Here is a 22,864-nt window from a genome sequence, read left to right as displayed (position 1 = left end):
CATTTTACTGTCTTTAGAGACTTTTTTTGTACCATAAGCGAAGGAAATCGTTGTTGGCTTATTGTTATTGCGATAATGCATGTTGTGCGATTATAAACCATTGGAAGTCAAATCTGAGACGTTTTACATATTTTAGAATGTATTTAATGTTATTTTACATAAATACATATCATAAGAATATTATTCAACTTGTCAATTAAATAGGAAAATTGTCAATCAAAGAGACAGTTATACGAAAACGTTCGATAATGATTACTTGTGAAAGAATATCACTAAAAGTAACTATCTAAATATATGTGGACGCAACGCAACGACGTTATGCACTATGCAAGTGAGTTGACCAATCACAGGCGACATTCGTGTGACCCATCGCATTGTGATTGGTCAAAATACTAAGCGAGTCTTGCATATCCTGCCGGTAGTTGCATAAATAAAATATTCATGTTTGTTTGGGCATCTAATTACTACTAGAACTGAATGACGGCTGATCAGCTGAAAATGACTCTGACACAGAAGATACTTCTAAAACATCTTCAATTTCTTCACATTCTTCTAATTCCTCGTTAAAACTAAACGATGGTTGGTCTTCATCTACAGGAGGAGGAGTAATTAGCTCTGCATGTACGTCTCCATCATTCTTTTGGAAAGGACTGGCGTCGCTCGAAGCAGATATAGAAGTCGAAAAAGATACTGTATCAGTTGGTTCCTTCTGTTGAAGATTCGTACTTTTCTCGATTGGTTTCTCTTTCCCAAGACTTAAGTCACTTAGCTGTACATCGATAGAAACACTATCGGATTCTGAATACGAAAGAAATCCGTCCGGTAGTGGTGGGTCTACGCGTAAATTCTTTTCATGCTGTGCTGTTTTCTGTAACATGCGTGTCATTGGCGGGAAACCGGGATCAATGTATGAAGGTTCTTCATCACCACTAGAACTGTATGACGCCGGATCTTCATAGGATGGATATGATAATTCACCAACAGGGGCATTCAGTGTTGGTTTAACTTTAGGTCTGCATTTCTTTACAGAAACTGCTACATTTGTTGCTGCATAGAAAATAAACAAAACAAATTAAGATACCGTAAACATAGGAACTGCGCCATAGGTGGAAAAGCCACCTCCGTGTAAAAACATATAAGGTAATAACTCAAGATACTGCACCACACAGCGGACTTCTTTGTACTGTTAGTGGCAACATTAATGATTTGATGCAAGTCAAGAATCATGTTAAGCTTGTTTCCCACTATAGGACGTATCGTAATTTGACCAATCATAAGCGATGGATTATTCGAACTGTCGCTTTTCATTGGTTAACTTGATTGCGTACGTCTTAACGGGAATCAATCTTTAGCAACAAAGCACACTGACCTGTGCATTCTTTGATACAAGTTTCTTTCATGACTGCATTCTCTTTTGAGCAAGGATCGCCACCATATCTCGGAGCAGGATTTGTGCAGTGTCGACGGCGGTAACGATGACCTTTTGCACCACATTCAGTAGCGCCACAGATGCTCCACGATGACCATTCTGTCAGACCTCCGTCAACTGGGAATTTAAAACACATTCTACTACATATTTTTATGATACAGTAATACGCATAATAATAAGCCAATTTACACAGACGAGCGGTAAGCGGAAACAAACATATATAGACCTAAACCTAATCTATTTTATTTGACCATTTACACAGAACGCGGAGAGTTGGGCTATCGAGTGGAAATCCAAAATCAATGGCAAACTACTTAAATTTAATTCAAAGCGTTTTTACCCTGTCTTGGAAGGTATTGAAGTTCACTAATTTTTGCAAATTGTGACTTACTTGGGCACCTGACATGCGCTGTACAGTTTCTGGTTTGTCTACTTTCCGAAGGACAATCTTTACCACCATGTTGTGGACGAGGAGTATTGCATAGTCTTGTCCTGATCCGAACACCAGTATCACACGTTGCACTACACCCAGACCATGCCGACCAAGTAGACCAGGAACCATCAACTGTAAGAAAATTGTTGTAAGTATGAAATTCCACAATGACACGAATGCATTGATATTTAGACACAGTTTAGTGATTGTAAAGAGATAGTACTGATAACAGAAAGTAAAGAACATGTGGCAGCAGGCAGTCAGCATTGTCTTTTCCTATGACCTCACTTGTATCAATATGCCTTTCTCGATCGGAGTTAAATCCCGAGTTAACTAACAGACAATAATGCATGTTATTTAGTTGTTTTGTGTTCAAACGCACTGGTTAAAAATCTGATATACTTCCATTGTAAATCCTATCAGTTGTCTAACGTTACATTTATTATGAAATTTATTAGGAAAAGTTACATTTTATGTATCTAAAACCTATCGGAGTTATTGGAAGTAAGAGTTAATGACACGAAGAGAATTACGGAGCAGCACACGAACAGCTTCGGGTGTAACTCGGATGATGATCGGATCAGTTTAACTGGGTTATATGCACGATTAACTTCAGTGCGTGTGAACACAGGTAATACTTTTGAATACCTGGACATGCTTTAAGATCAGTGCATGGAGATTGTTCAAGAGCAAGTCCATGACAGTCATCACCGCCATTCGCTGGAGCTGGATTGGTACAGCTACGAGTTCGTACTTTCATACCACTATTACCGCATGTTCTATCACACTGCGAGTAACTGCTCCATGGGCTCCAACCTCCATGAACTGCATTATCAAACAGAAAAAATATAAGAACATTTATTTTAACTTCCTGGCTTGATCTATTGACTAATTATTTATACATTTTGTTAGAGCAGAATTGTCCAGTAAAACCTGTCTTATGTATAAATGATTACAAATTCCAGGGTCAAGGGGTCATATGCTGTCTGCTGTATGTTTTCTCACTACAAAAATAACTCACTTGACTGTTGGAAGTTTCATCCTGCAGACAGAGTCTAAATACTGTAATATTCCCTGTGCTAATTACCTAATTGTCATGAACAAAACTCATTGAAACGTACCAGCACACGATTTTCGAACTGTACATGATCTTACGATACTATCTTTGCCTACACACTGACGGCCCTCGTACAATGGCGGTGGATTTGAACAAGTTCGTACACGATACTGATAACCTGTCCCGCATGAGACCGTGCAAGAGCTCCATCTTTTCCAACGTGTCCATCCACCATCTACGGCCACTGACAAACAAAAAACATAGATTAATTAAAATAGATCAGTTGAAACCTCGAATTCAGCGATAAACGACAAACATGCAATCATTTAAACCACGCCCCTACACACACCCTACCAACATCTTCTGAACAAGATGTAAAAAACAGCTGAGCTTGCACTTATTCAAATGAAAAGTTTCTTTGTTTTGTTTGCCTTGTCTTGAACTTTTATTTATAGGCGCGGAAAGGTACATCAGTAGCAACAATTCAGATTGACTTTTCAACTTGTGCCTTGTAACTTTATGAAATAATTCTTTACCTGGACATACTTGTTGATCACTGCAAGGTCGAATATCAACAGGATTTCCTGAACAGGCATGCGATTGGCACGTTCGGTACCTAAGCTGAGTTCCGTTACCACAAGTCGCACTACACGGGCGCCAGTCACTCCAATCTGTCCAAACTAAAATAAAGATACAAAATAGAGACATTTATTGAGGAAACAAATGCGGTGGATAGAAGGAAATAAAAAAAAATAAAAAGATATCTTCAAAGTCTTCGAAACCTTTTCGATGCGAACAAACACACAGCCAATCATACAGTGTAGTTCAGCATGTTGGTTTTGTGCTATTAGATAGCGAAAGCAGATTTTCTCACCAATTTTAGATTAATCGGTTATCAATTCCCGGCCAAACACACTTCGTTTTGGTCCTTACTTAGTCCTTGCATAGTCCCTATTTGTCATGTCATAGTTTTGAATAGAATTGTTCAATACAGTATCGTAGATTATATAACACCTAAATAAATTCCTGTCATTTGATTAGACAATTGTGGGTCACATGACGTGCAATAGTACGCACTATTAAACGATCGTTTAATACTACTTTTTTCGTGTACGCCACATATTTTGTACTTTCGCCGCGAAGATTGAATGTTATGACTGGTTTTGCGATGGAAGTACATTTTTGGAGAGATATATATGTGTATATATGTAAAGGTTATCAATATCAATCATATTAAAACAAACATTTATTTGCAGTAATAAATATAAAACATATGACCTAACCTGAACTTGTCTCTGTTGGGCTAGGCCTATTACATGGCGTGCAACGTAAACCCTTCCGATGTTTGGAGAATCCTGCGGCACTAGAATGCTGGCAACAATCCTCTTCGCTTATTTCACTACCAAGACCTGTTAATCGCTGTTTACATCGCGAGTTACCACCACTCTTTTCTGCGTAGCTCTTGAAGCAATAACTTGCAGCTTTTGGACAGAAAAAGACATTAAACATCATTAGGCCTTTTTATATAAAACAATTAATTTACATTAAATTATAATACATCCCGATGTTCTGTTGGATTTCTAGAAACAGTTACTATAGCCTATTTAACAGTAATTTGATTTTGATTAAGAATATCCCTAATGTTTATAAAAATAACATTAAATTATAAGACATCCCGTGTTCTGGTAAACGAGCATGGAGAATACGTAAAACCTTACCTGCAGTTGATATAAAGGCGAAGAACAAGTTAAAACTATACAATCTCATATCTGTTGTTTTATAACTCCAATGTAAAAGAAGTCTGTGTGAGGTTAAAACAAGTGCTTGGAACTACTAGAGACAGCCAATTTGTAATAAACAAGCCAATAATGTCATCGCCTTAAAATAAAACAATACCGTGCCATCACGTGCTTATATAAAGACAAAAAGAACCAATAAGAATTGCTGGATATAACGTCCAAATATTTCCGGAAAATGTAAGGGATAATACCGATACTGTCTCAAATAAAATAAAAATAGAAACATTGCACTGCAGGCCGACAACCCGGACTTTCCTCGTGTGAAATCATTTCTTTCCAGGGTATGCTTTAAAGAGTTGTTTACCCAATATAAACAAAGCCAAACATGATTAAAATGTAATAAGGAAAACTTTCTTTTTAACAGAGGGTTCACGATAGGATCGAGTGATTTGCATCGTACGCTAAAACGGTGACTGTTTTGTAGCTTTTTCTATGCGAAAAAATATCTCGGCATCTAATTTGTTAATAACTTTTTCACATTGGTGGCTGGTGGTATATTTCGACTAGATAGAATCACAGTTTTTCCTATAGGTTGATCTTAAGACCAAACTCATCACATGCACTGGAGAAGGCATTGCATGATGTCTAGAGCTCAACTACATGGCGAGTGCGCAACAGTTGCAGCATCATTCGTGTAGAGAAGTTCATTCACTTAAAGCTTCTAATCTCAGTACATGCTTTCAAACGTAAAAGTTTAAAAAGATTCCTAGATATAGACAAGATGCCAGTTGGGTCATCAGGGCACGTGTAGAAAGAAAAACAGCCAGAAAAAAAAAATCCGGAATGAGTTCATGCTTGCATCCTTGTTTCACACTTCAAAAGTGAGAATGGAAGCAACATGTAGGGCCCACATACCGTTCAAGTCCTTTTATTTAAAACGTTCTGTGGGTATTTGTGTGACGCTTCATATCAGAACTTTATCTCCAGCATGTAACAACACAAAAAAACTCAAGGACACCAGCTTTAGAAAATGGAAATTTACACCGCATTTATTACTTTTAATGGGCAAATACATTCGTTGCAGTACATAAGTTCACCAACAGACGGTAGCTAAAGCACTTCATCAGCAGTTCTTATATGGTGGCCTAAACAGTCACAGTGACCAACATAACTAATACATTATTATTCTTAAGGCCAGAATTAAATGTTGTTGAATATGCAGATTGAATCCTTTTTAAAACTTACATCACTACCAAAATATAATTATCTGTAACATTATTCATGTCGCATAACAAAGTTCCTTTCTACCCAAATTCATACTATCCCAAAGAGTCTGGTTCGCACTAGAACGTATGTACGTGCAACGTAAGTAAGTTAACGAATCACAAGGTTGAAGTCTGGTTCGCACTAGAACGTATGTACGTGCAACGTAAGTAAGTTAACGAATCACAAGGTTGAAGTCTGGTTCGCACTAGAACGTATGTACGTGCAACGTAAGTAAGTTAACGAACCACAAGGGACATTTCGGATGGTCATCCAGCGTGACTGGTCAAAATACTTGCGTTACGTGTACGTTCTAAAGCTTGGTTCCCATCTGGACGCAAAGTACGGGCGTACACGCGACGAAAGTGAGTTGACCAATCACAAGCGATAATTCAGATGTTCTATTTCGCTGTCAGATTATTTGCGTTGCGCTAACGTCCAAGTGCAAACGACGGTTTAGTGGGAACGAAGTTGCAATAACGTTAATCTGTATTACCCATGCCTAACGAAACAGAAGCGCATTTTCCCCACACGGCATTATGTATGAATTATTATGTGTATTGCACTGCGGGTTTTTTACTTCATAATTGTTTTGACCTATCATACGACTTATCTAAACTTTTTACTCCTCTCAAAATCCCCAACTCTATAATAAGGTTTAACCTAGCATTGCATAATATAACGAGCTAAGTATAATAATACAAGCAAGAGTACACATTAGGCCTATTATACCTCTTGCTACCGAACTATCTATTCGTCTTTGCAAAGGGCCACCAGCGGCGCTTTTTCTCTCGTAGAGATTAATCTATATATATTTACAGTCAATGCATTCGTATTTGCAGATAATATCTATGAATTAATACAAAAATGTTAAGTTTTAAACGTCATTTCTCGTTAATACATCAAAACGACATATATTTAAAAATATTTATGCAAATTATTGTACTCAACTATACATACCGAATTAAAACTGAAATAACATAACAATTATTCTATATTAGCAGTTCGCTATACACATTATATGCGTCTAATACCAAATTCTATCTAAATATGACATACTCGTAAGAAAAGAAACAATAAGGTCTGCAATAAATTATGACAAATGTGTGTTAAGTATAAATTGAGAACACTCTTTATAGTAAATATAAAATTACAATAGCATCCACCGAACAGGATTACAAGCCGGGGGTCGGAAATTACAACAACACTGACAACTAACTGTATTTGACAATCTATGTGCACAGCTTACCTTCACTTTGTTGTGACGTCATGGGATAAAGCAGAGGAAGTGACGTTTATGAATTCATATAAATACAGAATAATTTACATATGGCAGTCTTCGTTAATTTCCGCTATCTTACTGCTAGGAGCGTCCAAGCCCGTAGTCAAGATTATTACAGGGGCTTTTCTTTTCTCCCAAAACATAAACAGAGCTTTAAGTATGCTTAAACAAACGATGGCATTATAAATACTCATAATTTGAAAACTTGGCGTTTCCAGAAAAGTATGGGAAGCTATCACAACACCAATGAGTTTGAAAACATGTGCATACGACCGTAACACTTAATTGAGAAGTCTTCGATAAGTTCTTATTAGCAGTTTGTACAACCAATGCAACATTAGATAAGTACTGAATATGTTATGACATAAAACGGAAATATTGTACCAGAGTGTGTGTAAACATAGAAGAAAATGCTTTCCATTTTACAACCATTGGAAATTTAAAAGCATACAACTTAATGTAATAATGCAATAACCTTTCCTCTCACATGAAATTTTTTTTTTAAAACGTTTCCTTCTCTTGTGGCAACAGCTACTTCCAGCTATTCATTTAAAATGGTGAATTGTCTACTTGAATGGGACCTATTTCAAAACCATCTAATACACACTGTCAGTCAACAGTAATGAATATTCTTTTTTTCTTCCTAAAACAAATGATAATTAATGAGACTTGACTTGACTTGACTATTACTGTATATCTAAAGAAGAGTATGACATCAGCACACTAGAATTATGCCATTTTCTCTATCAAAAGATGTTTTCATAACTTCGGAGCATTCATTGTTTTCTCCATTGCCAACTCTATTACGACAATCTGTTCTTATAAGTAATACTTTCAGAACGGCACATTCTCTAATAATAATAATGCAACTTTCAATGACATCTGTATTATTGCAATCTCTTTTTCAAAAAACTATATTTTCAATGACGTCTATGTTACTGCAATTTCTTCCTTTAAATAACCGTATCCTCCAGCGGAATCTCTGTTATAACAATCTTTTTAAATTACTATTCTGGAAATTTTTCAATGGCGTTTGTGCAATTTCTTTCTCCAATAACTTTATTTTCCAATGGCAAGGATTTCTTCCTTCAATAACTCTATTTTCCAATGGCAGCTCTGTTACAACGATTTATTCCTTCAATAACTCTATTTTCCAATGGCAGCTCTGTTACAACGATTTATTCCTTCAATAACTCTATTTTCCAATGGCAGCTCTGTTACAAGGATTTCTTCCTTCAATAACTCTATTTTCCAATCGCAGGCTCTGTTAAACGCTTCCTTCAATAACTCTATTTTCCAATGGCAGCTCTGTTACAAGGATTTCTTCCTTCAATAACTCTATTTCCAATGGCAGCTCTGTTACAACGATTTCTTCCTTCAATAACTCTATTTTCCAATGGCAGCTCTGTTACAAGGATTTCTTCCTTCAATAACTCTATTTTCCAATGGCAGCTCTGTTAAACGCTTCCTTCAATAACTCTATTTTCCAATCGCAGTCTCTGTTAAACGCTCTCTTCCTTTCAATAAATTTATTCTCCAATGGCAGCTCTGTTAATACTGTGACTTCTTCCTTTATATAAATTATATTTCATCTTTAAATGTGATCTCTCATATTGGTATATGTTTCAACGCATTCCTCTCAATGATCATAAAGTTCCAATGCCACACCTTTTACCGCAACTGGTACTCTTGTCACAAGTAAAGCTCACAACATATCAGTATCTAATCCCATGTATTGCAATACACCATGATTCTTGCATTTTGTTGCATAAATTCCTATTCTATTTTCTGCCATGACAATCTCTTCAACATTAATACAATTACTTCACTATAGAATGATGGTTCACCAATATCCTCATAATGACACATTGTCATCTAGGTCTACTAGTAATGTGAGTTAGAAGAATTCCAACATTAACAATCATTTTGCAATGCTACCAATAGTACGATGTTACTGCTAATACTCTTCACATAATTTGATCATGTCATTACGGTATGGGTATGTGTTGCATCATTACAAAAAGAAGGGGGAGGGGTCGTTTTTCCACAAAAGGGGAAACAATCGTCAAGAGAAAGTCTACTGCTGTCTCTAGTTTTTAAAAAGTACTTTAGAAAAAGAGAGGTTCCAACACATTGTGTACTATATATTTTAATTAATTAAATTAACCAATATATGGGTTTATAAAATAAGATCTACTTAAGTACAGAACAAATTAATTAGAATCCATAATTTTTTTTTTAAATGGTTCAGAATTTGAAGCAAGTTGTAAAGATCAATCCTGTATCCAGTGTTCTAAGTGCCGTTTCAAACTACACATCAGCATCATACCTAATTAGCCTAGCTCATGACGATTTTGCCCTTTTTGTGGAAAAATAAAACACCCTGTAGGAATTCAAGCAACATGCTTGAAGATTTAATGTTCTTTCTCAGATGTTAAATGTTTACATAATGTGGTGAATTTATTAAAAACGTAAATAAATAAATCTGGTTATATAGCTATAGAATTATTCTAATTGAATGCCTTTACAATTAAAACAAGTTTCAATTTTGAATATACTGTAGTTGAAATATGAGAAGCAAATTAAAAAAGTTAAATCCTTGTACTGCCACTAACAAAAATCCAACAATAGCCGTCCTTTAAAAAGATCAGGAAACCAGTTCATCTAAAATATCTTGGATGTTTTCTGTGAAGATGTCTAGTTGCATTGGTTGTTTAAACTGGACAGGCACAGTAGAACTCCTATTACACCTCTGAATAGCAGGTGGCTGTTGTTAACACATATATTGCTCGTTGTTTCTTGGGAAAGCGTCCCCTTAATAGGGGCATCACAGAGGAAAGGTTATACTGTAAGTTGAAATATACAATGTTGAATACGTTTAAACTGGATAGTGTAAAGGCTTTGGAGTGGTCACATGGTGGTGCCATGAATGTACGTACGCACAAGCCAGAGTCACATTTGATCACATGACAAAAATCCATAACGTTACAATGTCCATCAATAGGACAACGTAACTTAAAGGTAAATTCATTTATTACGATAGGTATTGGTTACAAAAATAAAAATCCTCCTTTCATTGCATTTATAAGCATCAAGTTGTTGCAATATCGATAAAACATACCAATAATAAATGCATTGGATCCATGTCTGTGTAAGCGTGACAGTAGATAAGCAAGGTACAACAATGATAGTTTAACCAGACTCCATTTTGGCAGTTATCTGTGTCTCAACAAATCTTGTCCAACTGCTCTGGTTCTGTTGCACTAATATATATGTATATATAATATATTTAAGCTGTGTCCTATAAATGGTTAGTTGTAATCGTAAATAATGGAAAAGCACCAAATTGGCTTTGAATCGGAGTCTTAGGTGACGGGCAGTAAGCAAAGTCATCCGACGCTAACCTTGCGCGGTTAATTGTAGGTTCCGATGCGCTGCGATGTATCTTGGGCAACGATCGTGCCAAGCTTTCCAATGAAGCTAAAATCTGTGGGTGATAATATTTCAAATGTTTACAAAAGCATTGAAGAAAATATAATATTTACAGTAGGTTTTTAAATTGATAAAAGAGATAGTGAAGAGAATGATGATAACTATTACATGATGAATAGAAGGATGATATTTATCATATTAGTGAAGAGTGATAACTGTGATGAGAATTAAAATGACTATAGCGAGGCATTTAATAAAAAGGCAAACTGATGAGAATGTTGATAACCATGATGTGAATGTTGATAACCATGATGAGAATGTTGATAACTATGATGAGAATGTTGATAACCATGATGACAATGTTGATAACCATGATGAGAATGTTGATAATCATGATGATAACTATGATGAGAATTATGATAACCATGATGAGAATGATGATAACCATGATGAGAATGTTGATAACATGATGACAATGTTGATAACCATGATGAGAATGTTGATAACCATGATGAGAATGATGATAACCATGATGAGAATGTTGATAACCATGATGAGAATGTTGATAACCATGATGACAATGTTGATAACCATGATGACAATGTTGATAACCATGATGAGAATGATGATAACCAAGATGAGAATATTGATAACCATGATGAGAATGTTGATAACCACGATGAGAATGTTGATAACCAAGATGAGAATGTTGGTAACCATTATGAGAATGTTGATAATCATGATGAGAATGTTGATAACCATGATAATCATAATGATAAGACAATGAAGATAAAAATTATGATAATAACATGTGGGCTTACCTGTGGAAATAAAGGTCTTTCATCTCTATTATATTTACAGCTATCTGATATTAACCTTTTCAATGCTTTAGGTGTATTACCTTTAGCTTTGTTAGGTTCTGGGTGTAGATAACCACGACCTACCATCCAAATTATCTGAAAACAAATCAATCAAAATGACAAATAGATTAATAATGAAAATCAACCTTTAGACATCTATGATTGTTCTACTCCGTTGGCTTTTTAAATGGCTTTAAGCCTGCTTAGTCTCTTGTTAAATGTAGGTGTGTTATATAAACCAAATAATTTCATTAGGTAAAAGATGAAATGTTTCACCTTATGAAATTATTTGTACTATTGCACCCATAAACATTCATTATTTGTACTGTATTAATATAATATTACACATTTGTATGCGTGTCTTTTAGGGTAAATGTTGACATCCTCCATCTTAATGTGTTTTATGTTTGTTAGGAAAATGTTTTATTGGAAATAGATTGGTTGGTTGATAATATAATAAAGTACAGCGTTAACTACGACAAGTTAAAAGTCAGCAATAATATTAGCATAATAAACAAAACTTTACCTGATCTTTATTGTTTATATGACTATACGGTAATTGACCTGTTACCAACTCATACAACACAACTCCATTAGCATATACATCAGATTGGAATGTGTATGGGTTAGGGTCTTGCATACGGATAACCTCAGGGGCCTAAAATTAAAAAAACAAGTACAAAAATAAAGTAATACATTTATAGGTTACATATTATATCCATCATGTTTCCAGTGTCCATTCATGAGAGAAAACAACAAAATAGTGAACCCTCTGGTTTATAAATTATCTTTAAGATTTTTGCACTATTGCTGATCACTAGTCCTTTAGTTCAAGTTTTATTCTGGTCCTCAAGCTTAACTGGAAACCGCGGAAATTTGGATTGGGACCTCCACGGAAACCAAGGCAGCCAGCAGTGCAGCGCCTACCAGACCAGCACATCCCACTGTTTTCAAATAGTGTACAAAGGACAAAAACGGCTTTACATCCCATCCAAAGGGCGAGGCAATGAGAGTATAGCATCTTGCCCAAGAATGCAATCAGTATGGTACAGATAGGCTTAAACCCATGCCTATCACATGCTATCATTACATCTAGCCAGAAGGCAACTGGGCCCAATGTTGCTTAACTTCGGTGACCTGACGAGAACCAGTATTTCAATGCAGTATGGCCGTATCAAATATAAGAAATGCATGATAGAATTAGATTATAAATAGGATCTTCGTATTAGTGCTCTCTAACACTAATACCTTGATGGCTAACAGAGGTCAACCTACCATCCACAATATTGATCCTGATGGTTGTTCAAACTGGTGAGATCCACTCCACCTGGATTTTACAGTTGCTAGACCAAAGTCACCTATCTTTACAGTCAAATCGTCGTGTAGAAAAATGTCTGATTATATGGGTTAAGGTACATATAAATTAAAAGTTTAGAGCCTCATGCCTTGACATTATGATAAGATGATACTATAACTTAGATCAAAATGCAGTAAAGTAACTGAAGCTGAACACAGTTTTAACAAAGAGCTTGTCAGCAGTTTTTTTCTTATAAGAAAAAAGTCATTTTGCACATGCTCATATGTTTCTGAGCATGTGCAGAATGATTTTTTTCAAGAACAGAAAAAGTCGCTAATTTAACGTGCAACTTAGTGGCAGATCGATATTTTGCTTTAAGAGGGTGTAAGAATTGTAAAGTGAAGTGCAGAATATTTCCTATCTTTTGCATTTTAATATGTTTATACTTAGGGGAGCCGGTGTGTCTCACTCTAGATCCACATAATATGAAACTTAAAATATTATTTATCAGCGACATAGAAAACATAATTTACAGTAAAACTCTATTTTATATTGTGGGACTATTGTGAGTATTTATTTTCTCAACTTCATCACTGTATACAAAAATACAAATATAAAATACAGAGTACAAAGATAGCAAAAAGAAAGTATCGATCAGTTGATGATAATGTTACTTTATTTTAATGAAGTTATCTGTGCCAGTGTATGAAATCGGACGAAATATTTTTGCCTGGGGTTTTAAATATTCATTTTACTATAAATTTAAATAAAACACTCCAAACATTAGTTTAGAGTTTAAACAACAGTGAAAGGATACTATTAGACTTGAGATCCCTATGAATAATGTTCTTTGCATGAAGGTAGCTGAAAAAAGAATATAAAACATTATTGCTTGTTGTTGCGGTATCATTAAAAAATGAATGTTTACAAGTTGATGGTATGGAGAGAATATTTCTAGAGTTGAAAGATTGATTTCTTTTGTTAATGAGACATAGCCTAGTTGAATAGGACAGTCAATCTTTCAACTCATGACATATTCTGTCCATACAACGAACAAAAAACATTGTTGTTTTTATTCTATTAATCTGTTGCTTCCATATTGAATAATTGGAGGCTAGGCTGGAAAGCTAGGCAAAGAGAAAAGCCCTACCAGTGGGTATACTGCATCCACATCTGAAAAGTGAAACGTCTATGTTAGAGTACGCGAAATGCAATTTGGCATTGGCGTCACGCTGCTCTGTTGATTAACGTTTGAAATCAGAATTGTCTTGAAACAAAAGGCAATGCTGAATTCATGCTACTTGTCAATGAGCATGAGAGATTTCTAACAGGCTTAATTCGTTGCAGACTGGCTGCATTTATGATAATTATAATTTCTATTTGTACAGCGTTATTCCAATGATCATTGCTCATGGCACTGTGGATGTTACACTTTTTAACTACATGCTTCTCTCCTAAGAGTCATGTCAGCGTTGCCAATTCAGGTTCCCGCTCATCTGTCCGTGCAGTGGCTGTGTGTGAACTAGTACATCATGGAAAGACCTTACTTCCAAAAGATGTACTAGGTTCTTTAAAGTGCACTGGACCTATACTATAGTTCTTATTACTTACCACTAGTACTATCTAATAATACTCAAATACTTACTCCATGCCCTGTGCTATCTGTCGTGCAATATCAATCAGCTCGTACATTTCAAACTTGCGTTCATGTACATGAAGATGTTTATACAGACTAGAGCCCTCACACCATTGTGTCACAATAGCTAGGTCCGGTTCAGACAGACATCCCATAAATAATAAAATATTGGCGTGACGTGTTTTCCTATAATGATAATATTTATTTAAACATTTTAACAAGTACAATCTTGTCAGGAGCAAGCAACATCATTTATGACATTTTAACTGTAATGAATCTGTAAGTGATTTGTTCTTTTGTTTAAATTACCTTAAAACCGCCACTTCATTTTTGAATGCTTGTAGTTGAGATGGGGTAGGATGCGTTACATTTAATTTCTTAACCGCCACAGCACCTGGATGACAGAAGAAGCATGGTAAATCATCATAAAGTTTATCTATGTTTATATAAATTATGTTTTTATTACCTTTTTGTTTCAGTAACCGTTTTCATCTTTGTATGTCAAGACAAGAATCATAATTTCCAGTGAACTTTGTATTCAGTATCAGATTTATTTTGAAAAAAGTATAGAATATTAAGATTATACAAAATATTAGGCATTTGAAATCAGCACTGCATCTATTATCTGTCTCAGACGTATTGGTTAAGGTGGGCACTGGACGAGAGAAGTCCTTGGTCAATGTTGGGACCAGCCAAAGGTACTTTAAACAGTCCTGGCTTAGTCATCATTCAGATGAATGTAATACTAATTGTCATTTACGACAGAAGTCGGCCATTAAACAAAAATAAATAAAAAAATGTTTTGCTTACCATGCCACTGGCCACGGTACACTGTTCCAAAAGAACCTGAGCCTATCCTAGGACCTAACGTTAACTCTGGACTTGGAATCTCCCAGTCATCATTTGAATCTCTTCTTTCCCTCGACTATTTGGATGAAATGAAAAAAAAAATGCCAGTTAGCATATAGGTTGTAACAGAAATAGGTATTACACATTCTTTAAACTCTTATTGCAGGGGTTCTTAACCTACTGTGGGCAGATTGATATTATAGGCCATATATAAGTGCCACAGGCCATTTGTAAGGGTGTGTGGTGCAGTGTGTTGCATACTGGACTACTTATTTTGAGATCGTGGCTTTGAATCCAAGGCTTTTTGAATTGCTTGTATCCTTTAGACAAGACAATTTACTCTCTCCATGTGTTTTAACTTTCATTAAAAAATGGCTGGGGTAATGTGCGCTTAGAGGTTTCACAACATTAGGCGCTTTAGATATCCAGGATATTATTATTAGAGTCAAAGGTCGGGAAAGTCATGAAATATCATCACCTTTTTAACAATACTTTTTATATATTTTATGTTATTTTTAGGTATTTTATATCAGCAGTAACTCCTTGCAGGTCATATGAAATACACTCGCATGCTGACCCACAGGTCGTCTGTCAAGAACCACTGTCATACACTAGCATTATCAATATTTGTTAGCCAATGAGAAGCAACTAACCTTTTTCCCACTGTACCTATCCCCAGAAGTTGAGTTCGTACGCCTTTCCCGACACTTCACATGAGGTGGAGGTGTTTGTACGCCCGATGCTGAACTTATCCTACTTTGAGCACTCGCTCCTAAAAGCAAACAAATAAAGCGTTGTTATTGTTATTGTCGACATGCAATCTTTTCAAATATATGTACGCACAAATTTGATTCATGTCTCTGTGAAGAAAATTTCAAAACATTCACAAGTAACTTTCTACCATAAATGGTCAACATCAGTAACCTGGTCTGTAAGAGCTAATGTGCATTGTGTGTTTTGAAAAGACTGAAAATTCATCGACAAACCCAAACACACTTTTTTTTGTTAATGCTAAATTTATCTCTATTAAAAAGTTTATCATTCCTGATGATGATGATCAAATAACATTGCTACTGAATGTTGACAAATCCACCTGAAAAACAAATGTGTTAGGGCTGGGGTTTGAAAAAACGTAATTTAAAACAAAGTTTAAATCATAAATATATCAGAAATGTACTACAAACTGGTTAACGAAACTTACCCAGCGGAGAAATTAATGGCTGGTAAAAAGAATATTGATAATTGCCTAAGCTGGAATTGCTTGAGGGAGAAGTTGAGACTAATGATGTAGAAGTTGTGTTGGAGTAAGAACCTGGCAACTGTAATGGTTCCACGTGATGGTGGTGATGATGATGGTGGAAGTCTACGTATAACATAAAAAAAAGAAATGCAAACTAACGTAAAGAAAAAAAAATTAATAATAAAATTATAAAATAATACATAAAAAAAGACAAAATTAAAACTTTCATGAAGAATAAAAAGATCCAAAAATTGTGTCAAATTGTTTTGAGTTAAAAAAATAATATAGTTATTACTAGCTTTTGAGTGTGCACATTTATTCGTTAACTTCAAAGGAAAAAAACATTATTTTGTTTACTTTTGGGGGAAAATAAAGCTTTTTTTTTTATTGTGATTTAGTAGAATTGACTGGATTATAACCAATACTAACCTGCCACTGGTTTTCCAACATTTTCTAATTCCTGCAGGAGAATAAGTTTAGCATAAAGGATAAGTATTCATTAAGAATTATCAACAATGTAATATATTTATGCCACAAGTTATAATCAATAAATAACTATTATGAACCATGTTCACTTTGTTGCATTATTTTTAGGCTTGCATGCCTCCACCAGAATATTGCACAAGTTGGCTTGCATACCTCCACCAGAATATTGCACAAGTGGGCTACAAATTACCAATATCAATTAACAATTGATTTCATTTTGTAAATGCAAGCATCTCCCTGGCCTTGGCAGATTACAACAATTATGTCCACACACGATGGAGTTTGGCATAGTAGAGTACAATGCTAATAGCGATGTCAAATTAAAAACCACAGAGAAAAACTGGTGTTAAAACGTAAAGCAATGCTTATCGTAAAAATGTTTCGTCTCTATGTATGCTTCTTGCTATCATAGGAAACACTATTCTATATATCTCTGTGATATATATATTCTTTTACTTTGTTTGTTTTGTTGATGGCATCCCTGACACAAGCATTCTGCTTTCTAGGTGATGCCACCATTCTTGAAAATAAATGTTGTTTACGATGATGATGATTTGTTGAATTATATCAGCGACTTGAAATAAAACGTTTTCGTTCAACATACACTGTTTTCCACTAATACTACGATTAAGCATTATACCCTAATACACATACTCTATCTGTGTGAACAGGGCCTTAGACAATCTGCATTGGATACTAGTGAATCCAGATACACCCTAAATACATCAAACTACAGCTGTTCAAAATATATCATGCACATAACAAATATATATTTTATAATATAGAAAAATACTTAAAATTTAAATAGAAAATTTAAATAGTATTGTTATGCCTGCCAGTTTTTGTCATGGTCAATGCCATTCTAATAAATACAGTGTTTTTATAAATATAGACTATTCACTATCACATGTTACACCAATATCTATCAAAAAAAACAAAATACACTTTTATACTGCTATGCAAAAAAAAAATAATGTCCATGTAAACTGTCATTCAACTGCGTCCACATACAGGATTACGAGAGACTGCGATGATAAGGGATTGGAAGAGGAGAGGGTACGAGAGAGGGGTGAAAATACATGCAACAAACGAAACCATGCCAAAGTTAATCTACAGTAGTTTACTGCATTACTTTCCAACTTTACTGCAGTTTTTGAACAGTCAACTCTCCTGATATGGGAAACCTTTTTTGGACAGGCCCAAAATGTCTGTGATTTCTAGACAGTTGTATATCAGTGGTAAACAAATATTTGGAACTTTTTGAATTGCGACTGGTTTAATATTTGGAATGCCTGTTTTTAGGCATTGGCAGGTCTAGAGAGGTTCATCCTCTGCACACTCCAATATAATCCAACATTAGGGGTGTGTCCAGAATAGGGGTTAGCCTATATGATTCAAGAGATAATGTCTCCATATAGGAGTGTGTTATGTTTTATGCAGTGTATTAATAAAAAGATTTTCCAGATTTTTTATATGCTGATTAGATCAAATAAAGATGAAAGGAGAGATTATACTATAATTAGGTTGTCAACACAATTCTGAATGTCAGATGTTCTTTATTGTATGGTGTAAATTAATACTGTTTAATGTCATTATTTATACATATTTACATGTTTATACCTACACCCCTGGATCTGGCACTTTAGGGGAGTCTGGTATTAGAAGAGTTGACTATATAATCTTACAATATCAGATAGGAAAGCACATCCTGGTGCAATGTCCATCAGTACAGTAAGGGACCATGTCAAACATTATTCTACTCCAGTTACTGCAGTAGATACATTTGTTTAATCTTTAACTGTATGAAATTATTTTGCAAGATTTGTTGGCTAATCATACAAACTATAAAATTTATAGTTCTACATTTAAACAAAATACAATCATATGTAAATGCAGTAACAAAATGTAGTTACTGCAGTAACAAAATGTAGTTACTGCAGTAACAAAATGTAGTTACTGCAGTAACAAATTGTAGTTACTGCAGTAACTGCAGTAGAATAATAATATTGACATGATAAAAACCATAAAATAACTTTGGCACAGTCTATGGGTCCATCAAACAAAGTGCAAATACAAACGAAAAGATTCAATCAAATAAAAAAAACAAGCGATTAACAGTAAACCAAACCAAAACAAGGTGCAGTTTTCAAATTAACATAATATAACTGTACAGGTGCAATGTGATATGCAAATTTGTAGTACAGGATTAACAAATAAAAAATGTGTTACAAATATTAGGTTTATAAATTTTTAATTGAAATATGCATAGTTTTTTTGTGTAAAATGGCAAAAAAATAACTTTTAATTTTTTTTTTGTATTAGAAAATGAAAGTACTGTTAAAAACCGAAAGAATGCACCAAATGAAATGTGTGCGGTGTTTTACCAATAAAAAGTTAGTGGATGTATGCCTATATTATAAAACACTTCCATAATTCAAAATATGAAATAAACCACTCAAAACAAGTTTCTAGAATAATCTGTCATGGAATTAAACTTTGACCTAAAAATAGCCTGTCGTAACATTTGAATGAGCCCTAATGTCAAACTGGGTGCCTATAAGATTAGTGTACCCTATTCCCAAGAGGACTGGCAGCTGATTGGATCTCTCCTGGAGCACAAGTAAACAATCAAGATGAATATCTTCTGCTCTATAGTTTCCATATTGTTGATAGCCCTGGATTTTCTTGATACACAAGTATAAGGGTCTTTCACACCTGTTCTGGCAAGGTTCCGGTCCAGAGCCGGCAAATCAAATTGAACGTTAATGTTTCACTTTCACGCAGATATGCGCATATTAAAAAAACGAAACATTGACATTCGATTTGATTTGCCTGCGCCGGACTGGAACCTTGCTAGAACGACTGCGAAAGATCCTCAAGACATGTACAGGTCTACCTTCTGAAGGGCTCAAAATACATAAAACTGGGATAATAATATAGTTTGGTCAGCCTAACAAAACATCAATTACAAATGCTAAAGTCTAAAGCACCTAACGAGACTTCTCCCATCAGAGCGATTATTGGTTAGAGCGTGCAAAAACTTATTTATCTAACTCTCTATTGTCTTTATTCAGGTAGGTAGTTTTGGGTCATCTTTTTTAAGAAAAAGAATATCAATTTTAGCAAATATAGAGGAAAATCAATAACATATTTATTAAAAATACTCAGAACTGGTTTTAGTCTGGCATATAATGTCCAATAAAAAAATAGGCTAATACAGTACTTTAGCCTGTATAGCTGTACAGTACAGAAACAGTTCCTCAACTACGTTTCATATAAAATAAGATACAATGATGATTTAAATGTGTAAATGCTAGTTCAGGCTGGGAAGGGAAATGTGGTAATAAGATACTAACAACTAAGTATGGAAAACCTATCATACCTAATAAAGCCATAATAAACAGGGGAGAATCCAAGGGGATAGCGCTCCATAGCAAACCAGGCCATCGTATAATGCTTTTGTTTGTATGCTTTAAGCTATTTAATAAAAACACCAAACAAACACCAAAATCACAACACGACATTGATAACTCGTTCACGGTACAAGTAAAAAAGAAAGGGTTGACAGGTAAAAATCTACGATAATTAATACAAAGTAACAGTGTCAACTCAACAACCACAACAATCATCACAATATCAAACAAAACTAATCACAGCCATTTATAATTAAATTTAATTAAAGATGGCTGTCATTTTAAATACAGTAGTGCTGGATCCAAGATTATGAAATAAAAAATATACTTTCTTTTAATTATTATCTATTATCTTTTTCCAGTAAAAAGTCCTGGTGATTGAGTAGCCATATTCAATACAGTATTCATACAACACTTAAAGATGTATTGTCCCCCAAAATCATGAAAAATAAAGATTTTTAAAATCGGACTTTGAATAGGCCATTTTGCAGTTTTAATGAAGTTGTTCACTTCCATAAGGAAAAAAACGGGGAAAAAAATTATTTCACCTATAAAAAGACAAAATAAACAGTTAAATTACCCAAAAACTCATTGTCTTCCAGACAATTTGACCATTTTTTGCTTTAAATTACATTTTTCTCAGGTAAATAATTTTTTTTCAGACCCAATTTTTTGTGAGAGTGAATAACTATTATGTGACATTAAAATAACATATTCAACAAAAAAATTTAAAAAAATATTTTTTTAGGGGGACAATATATCTTTAAGTAAAAATGTGAATACAACTTTAAGAGAAATCTATTTATTATTTATTAAAAACACTTAAGTATTTCAGAGAAATATTTAACATGTGATTGGTGAATATGGCCACTGGATATTGGGAAAGCCTAAGGGAGTATGGGAGCTTCAATACCCCCTTCCCAAAAAAATTTCTCAGGAAGATTATTTGTTAAACTTTGAAGTTATAGGAAGTGGGAGGAAGCTTTTCCCTTCCAAATCGGCTCTTGCATGTTGATGCATATTAGTAAATTAGTGCATTTAATTTGCTAATTTTATTTTTATTTACCACTTATTTTATATTATTCAATTTATAAAAGAGTTTTACTTTGTAAAACGATCAGGGCAATAAATATCATATGATGATGATGATGATGCAATAAATATCAATGACTTGTTTATTGATATCATTCCAACATTAATCTTTGGATCCACCACCAGTTAGAATATTTGCAAAGCAAAACAAAAACAGTTTTAGAAAAATAAGAGCATAACAATAGTACGATAAGAGTGAGACAGTGAGGGCGCTACCGAGAACTTACCGATAGCAGTGATGCAGTTAGTGGGTTATTTACTGCGTTTATGCTAACGTTAGGTGCAGATGTGGACCTCTCTCTATGCATTGCATTTTCGGGTATACCCTGCTGGTCTACCGAGCTGGCTAGATCCAACTCTTGCTCGTAATCAAATCCCAGTGGCTTAATTAATTTCTCCCTCGGTATCCAGGCTGACCTGTGTGGAAAATAACTGTTAACTGTTAAAACCGAGTGCAGGTAGTAGGTGTTAGTATACGTACTGTAAGACTGGAGCTTTTAGCAAGCGTCTTTTCAACAGCGCCACCATGACTTATAGGATAGTCCCATTTCACATATGCTTCATCAGGTGGTAATGCTAGAATCCTGAAAATCAACCAAATCTTGTCAAAATAGAATAAATAACAATAAGACCATAACTATGAAAAGAAAAAAAAATATGTTTGGGCACAACTGTGCTATATTAGCATAGTAGAGTGGGCCCCTTAATCAATTTAGTCTAGATGTATTGTAGGTTGTATACTACTGTGCTGTAGAAAAACATGGATTAGGTACCACTGTCCTATTTTATATTAGCTTAGAAATAAATTGGTAACCAATTTTCTAGTAACCAGGATAGACCACTGTATTTGGTGCATGTGTGCTATAGTAGAAACATTGATATCAATTGGGTAACAATACACATAGTATAGTAACCTGAATATTAAAACAACACTACACTATAGTTGGATACAGATTGGATACCACTGTGCTATAGCAACTTGGAGATTGAGTATCACTATGTTATTTTGGGAGCCACTATAGTACACTGGGTATTTATTGGGTACCCCAATGCTATATTAACCTGGGTATTTATTGGGTACCACTATGCTATAGTACCCTGGGTATTTATTGGGTACCCCAATGCTATATTAACTTGGCTATTTATTTGGCACCACTATGCTATAGTACCCTGGGTATTTATTGGGTACCACTATGCTATAGTAACCTGGATATTGGGTATTATTGTGCTATAGTAAATCTAGATATTTTTTGGGAACCACTATGCTATAGTAACCTGGAGATTGGGTACTACTATGCTCAAATTATATATTTTTTTGGAACCACTATGCTATTATAACCTGGAGATTGGGTACCA

General features: G+C 34.7%; 2 protein-coding genes across 6 annotated transcripts in view; both read right to left on the bottom strand.

Moving 5' to 3' along the window:
• Window positions 1–121: 121 nt before the first annotated feature.
• LOC144855540 (properdin-like) lies at window positions 122–4,790 on the bottom strand. The gene is made up of 8 exons (XM_078713437.1): window positions 4,638–4,790; window positions 4,203–4,400; window positions 3,456–3,599; window positions 2,984–3,163; window positions 2,511–2,687; window positions 1,821–1,994; window positions 1,370–1,546; window positions 122–1,047 (listed from the first exon to the last, which is right to left on the bottom strand). The coding sequence occupies exons 1-8, from the start codon at window positions 4,684–4,686 to the stop codon at window positions 458–460; spliced, it is 1,689 nt and encodes a 562-aa protein (XP_078569563.1). The 5' UTR covers window positions 4,687–4,790; the 3' UTR covers window positions 122–457.
• An 890-nt stretch (window positions 4,791–5,680) lies between these two features.
• The window catches only part of LOC144856046 (serine/threonine-protein kinase B-raf-like), a 29,948-nt gene continuing 12,764 nt past the window's right edge, over window positions 5,681–22,864 (bottom strand). The window contains exons 7-18 of one of the 5 annotated variants that reach the window (XM_078714022.1): window positions 21,736–21,940; window positions 16,947–16,977; window positions 16,479–16,640; window positions 15,931–16,049; window positions 15,239–15,353; window positions 14,738–14,822; window positions 14,438–14,614; window positions 13,610–13,656; window positions 12,771–12,889; window positions 12,022–12,153; window positions 11,457–11,591; window positions 5,681–10,690 (exon numbers count right to left, since the gene is read on the bottom strand). In XM_078714022.1, the coding sequence (XP_078570148.1) occupies window positions 10,505–10,690; window positions 11,457–11,591; window positions 12,022–12,153; window positions 12,771–12,889; window positions 13,610–13,656; window positions 14,438–14,614; window positions 14,738–14,822; window positions 15,239–15,353; window positions 15,931–16,049; window positions 16,479–16,640; window positions 16,947–16,977; window positions 21,736–21,940 (1,513 nt within the window). In that variant the 3' untranslated portion in view covers window positions 5,681–10,504. Of the gene's footprint in view, window positions 10,691–11,456; window positions 11,592–12,021; window positions 12,154–12,770; window positions 12,890–13,609; window positions 13,657–14,437; window positions 14,615–14,737; window positions 14,823–15,238; window positions 15,354–15,930; window positions 16,050–16,478; window positions 16,641–16,946; window positions 16,978–21,735; window positions 21,941–21,989; window positions 22,093–22,864 lie in introns of all 5 variants that reach the window. The other 4 variants (XM_078714024.1, XM_078714023.1, XM_078714026.1 and 1 more) reach the window with 4 other exon arrangements.

Source organism: Antedon bifida, chromosome 11, assembly GCF_963402885.1.
Source record: "Antedon bifida chromosome 11, ecAntBifi1.1, whole genome shotgun sequence".
Classification (NCBI taxonomy): Eukaryota; Metazoa; Echinodermata; class Crinoidea; order Comatulida; family Antedonidae; genus Antedon; species Antedon bifida.
Note: the sequence above shows the minus strand (reverse complement) of the source record. Positions and strands in the feature narration are given on the sequence as shown.

What these genes read in the sequence shown, in the direction of transcription:
- LOC144855540 (XM_078713437.1), bottom strand. Translation starts at nt 4,686, where the DNA reads ATGAGATTGTATAGTTTTAACTTGTTCTTCGCCTTTATATCAACTGCA. An exon ending in CCCAACAGAGACAAGTTCAG is followed by an intron (nt 3,600 to 4,202) that starts GTTAGGTCATAT and finishes TCTTTATTTTAG; the next exon opens with TTTGGACAGATTGGAGTGAC. An exon ending in AGCGCATGTCAGGTGCCCAA is followed by an intron (nt 1,547 to 1,820) that starts GTAAGTCACAAT and finishes TTAAATTCCCAG; the next exon opens with TTGACGGAGGTCTGACAGAA.